Source organism: Canis lupus, chromosome 5 (assembly GCF_048164855.1).
Source record: "Canis lupus baileyi chromosome 5, mCanLup2.hap1, whole genome shotgun sequence".
NCBI classification, from domain to species: Eukaryota; Metazoa; Chordata; class Mammalia; order Carnivora; family Canidae; genus Canis; species Canis lupus.
The window spans coordinates 82,016,124-82,028,132 of NC_132842.1; the positions used below are offsets into that span (position 1 = coordinate 82,016,124).

Consider the following 12,009-nt stretch of genomic DNA (forward strand, 5'->3'; position numbering starts at 1 on the left):
GGAGGATGGAGGTGATGGCTACGGGCCTGAAGCTTCTTTTTAGGGTAATGAAAACGTTCTGATATTGAGGTGATGCGCAAACAAAGCTGTGAACCAAAGGCTGAGGCACCGAGCGCCTGAAAGAAGGACGGGGCCTCTGTGGGCCAGCCAGCCCCCTCCACTCTGTCCTCAGGTTCCAAGCCCTTCTACGACAGTGGGGCGGGGGGCGGGGGCGTCCCTTGTTCAGATTCCCACAGTTTCTTTTTTTTTTTTTAATTTTTAAATTTTATTTATGATAGTCATACAGAGAGAGAGAGAGAGGCAGAGACATAGGCAGAGGGAGAAGCAGGCTCCATGCACCGGGAGCCTGACGTGGGATTCGATCCTGGGTCTCCAGGATCGTGCCCTGGGCCAAAGGCAGGCGCCAAACCGCTGCACCACCCAGGGATCCCTCTCACAGTTTCTAAGCTCCAGATGGGGACAGAAGAGGGCTGGATCGCTTCTGGAGCCTCTGCCCCCATAAAACGTCAGCTTGCGGAATCCTGGGGCCCGAGGTTCTGAGGTGGAGACAGTGGACAATGGGGGGCGTGTTCGAGGGGTCTTGGAGGGGGTGCCTCCAGATGAGGAGGCAGGAAGGCCCAGAGGACAGAGGAACGCACAGGGAGCCCTCATGGGAGAGAGACAGCAGGAGAGAGGAACACCCAAGGGAGAGAGAGGGACTGGGTCACAGCGCTGACTCCCCTGTGCCGAGCGAGGGACTAGACCCTTTGGGAGGCAGGCACCGTGCCTGGGGTGAGCATCGCGGGAGTGGGGGTCTTGTTTGCATCGTGGGGGTGCAGGCCAGCTGCCGGGAGGAGCGGGGGGAGGCCAGGATGGAAGGAAAGGAGGAGGGCGTGGGGGTTCGGGTTCGTGGCCGTTGGGGCACCTGCTCCGCGTCCCTGGTAGATGGGGAGAGCCTTGCGAACCCGTGCACCCTCAGGGCCTGGTGCGGGGCCAGCTGTCGGCTTGGGCTTCCCTGGAGGCGAGAGAATAGAGCGAGACCAGCAGTCCCAAGAGCCACAGGCCCGGGTCCCGATCCAGATCCTCTATGTGGTGCCAGACGAGACGCTGGGCCTCTCTGAGCCTCCAGGCTAAGCCCACTGACCTCCGGGGGTGGGGGGGATAGAAAACCGCTCCCAAACATGCCCAGCAAATAGGAGGTTCCTGTGGGCCCGGGGGATGGCTGGCCGTGATTTAGGGGGGAAGCCCCATCAAGATCTCCAAGGTCTCACTGAGGGGTCGATTTACCCCCTAGAAACTTGTCAACAGTAAAATGAGGTCGGTGATGCTCCCATAGAAATAACATTAGTATCACCTCAAAGTAACTCAGAGTCTGGAGGGAGAGCTGAGGGCGCTGGAAGCTTGGAGAAGAGGTGGGAGGCTGGAGAATGAGGAGGGGTGGATGGAGAGACAGAGGAGTGGGACGAGGCACAGAGGCTGGGGTCTGTGGGGTTAGGACTGCAGGAGGCTGCCCAGGCCAACACAGCATGTTTGGGTAGCCTAATATGAGGTTGGATGGGAGAGGCAGGAGAGACACCAAAAAAGGCCTTAGAAGGGATGTGTCCAGGCTGGAGGGGCAGATTGGGTTGCTTTGGTGAACTACCAAGGCCATTGGGGTTCCCAAAACCGATGTTCCCAACTCCTGTTCTTTAACCCCAAGAAGAACTTGGGGGTTAAAATGCATATTAAAGGCTCTGAGGGGGATCCCTGGGTGGCTCAGCGGTTTGGCGCCCACCTTTGGCTCAGGGCGTGATCCTGGAGTCGCGGGACCAAGTACCACGTCGGGCTCCCACCATGGAGCCTGCTTCTCCCTCTGCCTGTGTCTTTGCCTCTCTCTCTCATAAATAAATAAATAAAAATAAAATCTTTTTTAAAAAATAATAAAGGCTCTGAGAAGTCCTGCAGCACAGAGCCTGTTTCATTTTATTTTTTTTTTAAGATTTTATTTATTTATTCATGAGAGACACAGAGAGGCAGAGACACAGGCAGAGGGAGGAGAAGTAGGCTCCCTGCGGGGAGCTTCGTGCAGGACTCAATCCCAGGACCCCGGGATCACGCCCTGAGCTGAAGGCAGACACTCAACCACTGAACCACCCAGGCACCCCGAGCCTGTTTCATTTTAACTTTGCTCTTTCCAAACACATTTGGTCTGAGAACGCTCTTCTGTGGTTTACCCTGGGGGACCGATACTAGGACCAAAGAGCATCCATTAGGAAATGCTGTGGTAGGACAAAGGTTGTGTTTTTGGGATCCAACAGGCCGCAGTTGAATTCCTGCTCCGTGGCCCCGGCTGGTGTTGGACCCTGGGTGAGTCACTTTGCTTCCCAAGCGCCTCCTTGTCCTCGGAGTCATTGTAAGAATTAGGAAGAAGAATCTGTGGGTAAATGGCATGTGGCCAGCTCTTTGGTCATGCTGCATTCCCTCCGGTGCCTTGACTCTCCCCTTGAGTCGGGCTCTCCCTGTATCGCAGGTTCAACGTGGGCTGCGGACGAGGGACTTAGGTAGGTAATGGGCTGGGTGGAACTTTGATCGGATTTCTCCTGCGGGACCACAGCAACTGACACCCCTCCCTCTGTACCCTCATTGGCTGCGGCACAGCGGACAACAGAAAAGCCCAGATGTACATGGAGGGAAGGATCAAGGCTCCTGGGGCCCAGCCAAGTCCTGGGGTGAACACCGCCAGCAAGAGGCCTGGTGCTGAGCCCACCATATCAGGAGTCAGCCAGGTAAGGGCCCTGCACCTCATGTTCTGACCCTGCTATTCCCAGCAGGCCCCTTTCCCCGCCCCTACCCAGACTTCCTCCCCAACTGCTTTAATTAAGACTCAGTTATAAGTGACATGAAATCCAATCGAAACTGGGCTAGCCGAGCATGAGAATATTTCAGCTTGGGTCACTGACAAATCTACCTGTAGACTTCAGGTCTGGCTGGATCAAGGTGCTAAATGAGTGCCTCTTGGCTCTGCCTTCCAATGTGCCATTCCCCAGCGGGCTCTCCCTGAAAAATGGCAAGGATTTCCCTGGACACTCCAGGCTTAAATCTTCTCATCTTACATCCTCTGGAATAGCACCCCCAACAGGAAGGAAGCGTCTTTGCAATAGTGGAAAAAAGTCTCTGAAACCACTGTCATTGGCCCAGATCGTGGTCACATGTTCATCCCTGAATTAGTCACCCTGGCACGGCAGAGTGGCCTGGATCTCTTGGTATAACGGAGCCAGAGGTGGCACTCAGTTGGCTTCACCGAACCCCCTGCACCCCACCACCACACACGCATATGAAATGCTGACTGATTTTACAAGGATAGATGCTGCGTGAACAAAAGCAAGAATTCCTACTTCCTCTACTATGTGCCTCCCGTGGCCTCCAGCCCCTTTATAACCCGTATTCTCCCGGCAGCAGCCCCAGGCTTCCATCCATGCACCCCCCCAGCCCCCAGCCTGCATCCAAAGCTGTTGTCACACCCCTTAGCCTCCTTCCATCCATCCAAGTGCCAAGTGGCATGAGCTGAAGAGCACAGACCAGGCCCTCCTTCCCATCTAGTTTTCCCAGAGCCAAAAATGTCACCATACAAAAAGGTCAATGTTCCAAAGTATTGCCCTCTTCCAGTAGCTTCTGTTACAAGTCATGGCTTCCCCTGGGGGCAGGGAGAGCATCTGAAGGTGGCGCAGGGGTCTCCGAAGGAGGCTGGGGAGGCTCCCTTCACCTCTACCCCTGATTATTGGTTCAACGAGCAAAATCATGGGATGGGTCTCAGTCCCGTTGTGCCACCATCCATATGACCTTGGGCACTGGCCACTGCACCCCTTGGAACCCCATTGTCTTGGATGTGTCCTGGCGAGGACCAACTGGGTTCGGTCCCTGCAGGCATGAGCACAGGTGACCTTAGTGTTGGCTTTCGGCACAATCTGGTGTGCCAGCCGTCATCATTGGTCGATGGAGCCAGGTCATCCGGAGTCGCTGACTCAGTGAGGCTCGGAACTAGCTCCCAGTCCTCGGGTTTAAACTCGAAACTGACCGGCCAGGATGGGCATCAAAACCCAGGTCCAGGGATCCCTGGGTGGCGCAGCGGTTTGGCGCCTGCCTTTGGCCCAGGGCACGATCCTGAAGACCCAGGATCGAGTCCCATGTCGGGCTCCCGGTGCATGGAGCCTGCTTCTCCCTCTGCCTGTGTCTCTGCCTCTCTCTCTCTCTCTCTCTCTCTCTCTCTCTCACTCTCACTATCATAAATAAATAAAAATTTAAAAAAAAATAAAGATTAAAAAAAAAAGAAAACCCAGGTCCAGGGCCTGGGCTCTGAAGTGGTGGAAATCGTGGAGGCCTCTCTTGGGTCCTCTCAGGGTCTTGCCGCCCTTCGGGGGGCTCGAGCAGGCTGACTCAGGGAGCCCCCTTGGCTCGGGGGCTACTCCGGACCTCAGGCCTGTGCTGGAGACGTTAGTGCCAAGTGACAGCGTCTGGGCCCGGCCGCTCCCTCCGGGGGCGCCCCTGTCTCCTCCTTGCCACCATTGTCCAGTCAATGGCACAGGCACAGGATCTCTCTGGCCCCGCGGCCAGGACAATGCCCAGGGGGAGGGAGGAGCCCTCCCGAGTGGGTGCGTGTGGCCAGCCCTGGGCCCAGCGCCCTGAACATCTCTGTTGCAGGTTGCGTTTGCAGATGTTGCAGGGGTGGACAGTGGGAAGCAGCCCTCATCAGCCCCAGGAGGGCCAGAGAAGGGGCCCAGACCTAGGGAATCCTCGGAGGACGGGCCTCTGGAGCTCAGGCCCCGGGAGCAGATGCGTCCTGCAGGACCAGGGTGAGCTGGGGACTTCTTGGAGAAGGTCCGGGAGAGATCTCTGCAAGCCACGTGGGGGACAGGGACGAGGCAGGAGTCCCTGCCAGAGCGCCCCTGCTTCTCTGTCGTGCAGCACAAACCACGCTTCATAATTACTCCTGGAACCTTCCCCCTCCCCCACTTCCCAAAGCTTCTTTTATGTGTCCTGCTCAGCCCCAATCCCTCCTGCCTGGGACCGGGCCTGGCACACAGCAGATGCTCAGTAAATACGTGTTCACTGAATCAATGGAAGAATGTGAAAAAGAGAGGCAGAAACACATTTACGTGGCATTATTGTTACTGTTTTCTAAATGCTGTATATTTTTTTGACTTGTCTATAGTGAGAATGTAAATCTTTTTAATTTTTTTTTAAGATTTTAGTTTTAAGGGCCACCGGGGTGGCTCAGTGGTTGAGCGTCTGCCTTCGGCTCAGGGCGTGACCCCGGGGTCCTAGGATCGAGTCCCCCATCGGGCTCCTCACAGGGAGCCTGCTTCTCCCTCTGCCTGTGTCTCTGCCTCTCTCTCATGAATAAATAAATAGAATATTTTTTAAAAATGCCTTTACTTCTATCTATTTCTAGAAATATACCCAAAGGAAATAATTGGAGATTCAGGCAAAGTTTTATGCAAGCTTTTTCACTGTTGTGTCATTTTCAATACTAAAAACTTGGAAATGCCAGTATGCCTTAAATACCCGCAATTGAGGAAAGGTAAAGTCAAGTATGGTTATCTATAAAATATAGAATTTGGGGGGCCCCTGGCCGGCTCAGTCAGTGAGGTGTACGACTCTTGATCTCAGGGTTGTGAGTTCAAGCCCCAGGTTGGATATAGCGATTACTTAAAAAAAATAAGTAAATAAAATTAAATATGGAATTTTATACTTTCACTTAAAAAGCACGTTTATGAAAGACTTTTTGGCAGGGAAAACATTTACGTTGTAACGATCATTAAAGATAGATTGCAAAACTATGTATGCAATATAATTGTAACTATATAAAATTAAGCAATTATTTCAAGATGGTAATGAAATAAGTCCCCACGACAAATATATATGCACATCCATAGGAAGAAGCCTGGGGGGATCCCTGGGTGGCTCAGCGGTTTAGTGCCTGCCTTTGGCCCGGGGCGCGATCCTGGAGTCCCGGGATCGAGTCCCATGTCAGGCTCCCGGCATGGAGCCTGCTTCTCCCTCTGCCTGTGTCTCTGCCTCTCTTTCTCTCTCTATGTCTATCATGAATAAATGAATAAAACCTTTTAATAAAAAAAAAAAAAAAAAAGGAAGAAGCCTGGGGAAGGTACTCCAGAACCCAGAACATGAAAGTGAGATCTGAGTGGCAGATTCAAATCCTGAGCTGTCACCTGTAGCCTCGTGACCCTAGGCTCAAGTCTTGTCTTCAAGTCTCTCAACTTCTGTGTAACCCAGTTCTCTCTGATTTTTCTTTTTTTTTTTTTTTAAAGATTTTATTTATTTATTCATGAGAAACAGAGAGAGAGAGAGAGAGGTAGAAACACAGGCAGAGGGAGAAGCAGGCTCCATGCAGGGAGCCCGACGTGGGACTCGATCCCGGGACTCCAGGATCATGCCCTGGGCCGAAGGTGGCGCTAAACTACTGAGCCACCCAGGCTGCCCTCTTTCTTTCTTTCTTTCTTTCTTTCTTTCTTTCTTTCTTTCTTTCTTTCTTTCTTTCTTTCTTTCTTCTTTCAAAATTTATTTCTTTATTTGAGAGAGAGAGAGAACACACGCATGCAGTAGGGGGAGGGGCAGAGTGAGAATTTCAAGCAGATTCTCTGTTGAGTGTGGAGCCTGATGCAGGGCTTGATCCCATGACCCTGAGATCATGACCTGAGCTGAAACCAAGTCAGATGCTTAACCAACTGAGCCCCCCCACAGGTGCCCCAAGATTTATTTTGAAGTAGTCTCTCTACCCAACATGGAGCTCAAACCACAACCCTGAGATCAAGAGTCACATTTTCTTTTTTTTTTTTTTTTTTAAATATTTTATTTATTTATTTATGATAGTCACAGAGAGAGAGAGAGAGGCAGAGACACAGGCAGAGGGAGAAGCAGGCTCCATGCACCGGGAGCCCGACGTGGGATTCGATCCCAGGTCTCCAGGATCGCGCCCTAGGCCAAAGGCAGGCGCCAAACCGCTGCGCCACCCAGGGATCCCCAAGAGTCACATTTTCTACCGATCAAGCCAGCCAGGTGTCCCCGATTTTTCTTTTTTTTCTAAACAACAACAACAATAGTAATAATAATAAAATCCTAACTCCCCTAAAGATTGACATCACAGTGTGTGGGATTTGGGGAATTTGTGTCAGTCCTTCACTCATTCTCTCCGGCCTTAAGTCTGCCCCTGTGGCGTGTCTAGTCCTGCACAGGCGCTCTGGGGAACCACTTAGGAGTCTAAGAATATAAAACCGTGGCCCAATCCAGGAGCTGAGGTATCTCTTTGTTGTCCTCCCCAGGAAGAAGCAGTCAGCCCCCCAGGAAGGCCCCGGGGAGCTGCAAGCAGGCCGGGAGCAGGCCAAGCCAAGAAGTGAGCTGGGGGCGCTGCCTTCCAGGGTCCCTGCAGCACCTGAAAGGAAGCAAACCGCGACTCAGCAGGGGAGACAGCAGAACCCAGGGACGGTGAAGGGCCAGGTCCTCCAGAGCCACCAGGTAATGTCCACGGAGACGTGGGCAGGAGGGCACAGAAGGACCGCCCACGGGGGACACTGAGAGCCCCCATTTCGGTACACTTGCATCTATTTCTCTCCGCGCCCTGGAGAGGTCAAGTATCGTCAAATGTCGGGTGTCTGTGGGTCACTGGGACATTCTGGATGTTCTTGATTGCAAGACTTTGCAACTATGTCAATGGGTGCTGGGGGCGGGGAGGAGTTTGAGGGCTTCTGGTTACAATAAACATAGGGTCCTGCTGGATTTAACAAAGCTCAACGGGTTTTCTTTACACTAGGATATTCTAGAAGCTCTTCCTTAGCTGCTGAGCTCTGTGGGACCTTGCAGGAGATGGTTGGAGCTTGGTGCCTTTTTAAAACTTATTTGACTACAAATGCCTTTTTACTCATTTTCTTTTTAAGATTATTTATTTATTTATTTTTTAAAGATTTTATTTATTTATTCATGAGAGACACAGAGAGAGAGGCAGAGACACAGGCAGAGGGAGAAGCAGGATCCATGCAGGGAGCCCAATGTGGGGCTCGAGCAGGACCCCAGGATCATGACCCGAGCTGAAGTCAGATGCCCAACCGACTGAGCCACCCAGGTGCCCCAATGCTGAACATATTTTAATGCACTTATAGGCCATCTATATATCTTCTTTGGAGAAATGTCTATTCAAATACTTTGCTCATTGTTTAAATTGGATTGGTCCTTTTCTAAGAGTTCTTTATACATTCTGGGTACTAGTCTCTAATGAAATACATGAGTCACACATTTTTGCTTCCATTTTATGGATCATCTTTTCACTCTCTGCCTTTTTTTTTTTAATCAAGTTTTTTGTCTTCTTAGTATTGAGTTGGGGTTCTTACATATTCAAAATACAAGTCCTTTATCAGATATGTGACTGGTGAATATTCTCCTCCAGCCTGTGACTTGTCTTTTCCTTTCTCTTAATAGTGATTTTCAAAGAACACGAATTCTGAATTTTAATAAAGCCTAATTTATCAATCTTTTCTTTAGGGCTTGAGTTTTTGTTTTTGTTTTTTTAAAGGTTTTATATTTATTTATTCATGAGAGACACAGAGAGAGGCAGAGACACAGGCAGAGGGAGAAGCAGGCTCCATGCAAGGAGCCCGACGTGGGACTCGATCCTGGGAATCCAGGATCATGCCCTGGGCCAAAGGCAGACGCCCAACTGCTGAGCCACCCAGGCGTCCCTGGGGTCGAGTTTTTGGTGTTATTTCTTGCACGTCTTTGCTGAACCCAAGGTCACATCGGACATTCTACGTTTTCTTCAAGAAGTTTTATAATTTTAGGCTTAATCTTTAAATTTATGATCCATCTTGGGGTGCCTGAGTGGCTCAATCAATTAAATCATCTGCCTTTGGCTCAGGTCATGATCCCAGGGTCCTGGGGTTGAGCTCTGCTTGGTGGGGAGTCTGCTTCTCCCTTTCCCTCTGCTGCTCCCCTTGCTTATGTGTGCTCTCTCTCTGTCAAATATGTAGATAAAAATCTTTTAAAAATAAAATAGAATAACTAAATAGATAAATTTATGATCCGTCTAGAGTTAATTTTTGTGCATGACATGTTGGATCGTGGTTCAGGTTTTGGCTCATGGCCATCCAACCATTCTAGCACTATTTGCTGAAGACTATTTCCTACTGAATTTACACCTTTGTTGCAAATCAGTTGAGCATGTATGTGTGAGCTGATTTCTGCATGCATATATTTATCTTTATTCCAGGACCACACTGTCTTGATGATAAGTCGCTTTAAAATAAGTCTTGAGGGCAGCCCAGGTGGCTCAGCGGTTTGGCACTGCCTTCAGCTCAGGGCCTGATCCTGGGGGACCCGGGAACATGTCCCATGTTGGGCTCCCTGCGTGGAGCCTGCTTCTCCCTCTGCCTGTGCCTCTGCCTCTCTCTCTCTCTCTGTGTCTCATATTCTTTCATAAATAAATAAATAAAATATTTAAAAAAATAAAATAAGTCTTGAAATCAGGTAATGTAACCCCCTCTTTAGGGAGAACCATGAAGGATTCTTTGTCCATTAGGAAATCCACTTAAAGGGAACCACCTCAATTCCTCCAAGCTCCCCTTCTTTGTCTGCAGAGCAGCGTGGACTATGACTTTGGGTAGGCTGTGACTCCCGTGGGCCTCAGCGTCCTTGTCCCTGAAAACGAGGGTCTGTGCTGCCTTCTAGGGATGCTGAGAGCACTCAGTAAGAGGATGCTTGCAGTGCCTGGCTCACAGTAAGCCTGGGATAACTGGTCTCCCGGTGAGTGTTGAGGCTCACCTGGGAGCCAGGATCCAGGCTCCTCATTTTGATGTCCTGTCCTCAGCAGGGCCCAGCATGTCAGCCCAGCCCAGGTCAGCAGGCAGCTAATGGGCCAGACATAGCACAGCCAGTGGAGACCTCTTGCATCTTGGACAGCTGTGGGCAGCGGCCTGGAGACAAGCTCCCCAAGAGGGTGGACACCCCACACATCAGGCCACAGGAGGCTCTACTAGAGCCTGGCCCAGGGGGACAGAAGGAGAGTCCCCAGGAGGCAATGCCCCTAAAGGACAGGGCAGCTCCGGAAGAAAACACGGCCGACTCCTTCTCGCCATCCACACCAGGACCTGAGCCACTCAAAGGAAGGTAAGTCATCCTCTGGGGTGCTGTCCCTTACCCAACTCCCTGACCCAACAATTAAGTTATAGATGAGATGAATTCTAGTCCTGATTGCTCCTGACCTGATGTAGGACCACGGACCACTCATGCCCTTCTGGGCCTCAGTTTCCCCATCTGTATGATAGCTCTAACACCAGAATTCTTTGTTCTGCAAACCTGTACTTTAACCATGGGGATGTGAGGGAATGAGGGCCCCCTCTGAGATTAGAAGGCCGGAGGAATGAAGCTGGGATAGTGGACCTGAGTGTCCTGGGTGCTGGGGGAAGGTCGGTGCAAAGGACGACCCTCGAGCTGACCCTCTGCTAGCCTGGGGTCTCTCCCTTTTTTAGAGTCAAGACTGTGGAGACCGAGCCAGCACCAAGGCCTGTTCCTCCCCCGGTAAGTGGAGCCCGAGTAGGGATGGGGAAGGTGCGAGTCTGGAACCAGGGTGAGGAGGGAGGCAGATGTGGGACGGGGATGGTATTTGGGTCCAGCTGGGGAAGGTGTGAATGTGGATTCACCTGTGTGCTTGTGTGAGTGTGCATGCATGTACACATGTGTGTGCATCTTGGGTCAGGAGCAAAGGATCCCTTTATACCCTGGAGCTTGGAAAGAGGAGCAGAACCCTGGGCTGGTAGCTGGGTTTGTCAGAGGAGATTTTTTTTTTTTTTTAGAAGGAAGGTAATATAACATGTTTATGCTGATGGACAAGATAGAACTGGGTGCTTTAGGGACAGCGCGACAGGCAAGAGCTGCATCTGACTTGGGAGGAAGGGCTGGACAGGAGTCTACATGGCCTGGCTTGGTGGCTGGAGGTGGGGTGGAGGTGATCTGCCCCTGTAATAGGGGGGACAGACGCAGGAGGTGGCTAGATTTGTCAGGTGAATCAGTGGGTATTTATTAAGTGCCTCCCGCGTGTTGTCACTGGACAGTCGTGGATAAAAGAGGCAGACGAGTCCTGCCCTCGTGAAGCTTACCCTCTGGTCAGGCGGCAAGTGGCCGGTATGGACACGGCCACGGAGGCTGTGCTGATCCCAGCGAAGGAAACGAGTGATGGGGCGGCGGTGACCCACTCGAGGCCCCGGCTCGTGGCGCTGGGGGACAGCAGAGCCCAGGCGGGTGCACGGGAGGTTTGCAGGGGATCCTCCGGGGGCCCAGACAGGACGGGCAGTGCGAGGCTGCGGCGGAGAGCGAGTGGCAGGGGAAGCTTTGTGGGACAGTCTGGTGGCTGGAGGCCTCCCGGACCCGCGCCCCTGTCCTGTCCCCAGGAGGTGAGGGACACAGTGCAGAAGCGGCCTCCGGAGCCCAGGGTGGCCGCAGGGGCCCAGACCCTCGGGAACCTCCGGCAGGGCTTCATGAAGTGCTTGCTCCAAGTGGAGGAGGAGGAGGCCACCCGCCGGAGGGCGGCCAAGGCCCGGAGGTCCCCGCGGACCCTGACCCCCGCGCCCGCCTCGGCCCCCCAGAGCCTGCCCCCAGCCCTGCCTCAGAGCCCGGCCTCAGCCCCTGCCATGGCTCCCTCCTGGGCCCGGGCGCCTGCCCCCCGGGGGTCCCCCGGCCCGGCCTCGGGGCCCTTCGCAGGCCTGGACACGGGCTGGAGAAGAGCGGAGCCCTGGAGCGGGGACAGGAGCCTGACCGGCACCAAGGCGCGGTAGGGGCCACCCCGAGAGGGCGCGCCGTCCCTGGCGGCTCCCGTCTAGACTCTTGCCCCTGCCACCGCACCTGTTCCCTCTCGGGGTCCCCTCCCGCGTAGCTCCTTTCCCCCATCCCTGCCAGCTTTTCTCTTTCTAATTCCCCGATGGCGTGTCCCTCCCCTTCACGTCCCCTGACCCCTGCCTCGTCCTCCCCCGGGTCACTCCGAGGCCCCCTGAC

At 52.9% G+C, this 12,009-nt stretch overlaps 1 protein-coding gene across 7 annotated transcripts in view; it reads left to right on the forward strand.

Moving 5' to 3' along the window:
- Positions 1 to 557: 557 nt before the first annotated feature.
- SPATA21 (spermatogenesis associated 21) overlaps positions 558 to 12,009 on the forward strand; it is a 29,884-nt gene continuing 18,432 nt past the window's right edge. For 3 of the 7 annotated variants that reach the window (XR_012031860.1, XR_012031861.1, XM_072828166.1), the window contains exons 1-8: positions 558 to 771; positions 2,277 to 2,519; positions 2,617 to 2,744; positions 4,657 to 4,808; positions 7,296 to 7,488; positions 9,830 to 10,128; positions 10,491 to 10,539; positions 11,409 to 11,788. Coding sequence is in view for 5 of the 7 variants with exons in the window: in XM_072828166.1 (XP_072684267.1) it covers positions 2,408 to 2,519; positions 2,617 to 2,744; positions 4,657 to 4,808; positions 7,296 to 7,488; positions 9,830 to 10,128; positions 10,491 to 10,539; positions 11,409 to 11,788 (1,313 nt within the window). In the remaining 2 variants the exon portion in view is untranslated. The remainder of the gene's footprint in view (positions 772 to 2,276; positions 2,520 to 2,616; positions 2,745 to 4,656; positions 4,809 to 7,295; positions 7,489 to 9,829; positions 10,129 to 10,490; positions 10,540 to 11,408; positions 11,789 to 12,009) is intronic. The other 4 variants (XM_072828162.1, XM_072828163.1, XM_072828165.1 and 1 more) reach the window with 3 other exon arrangements.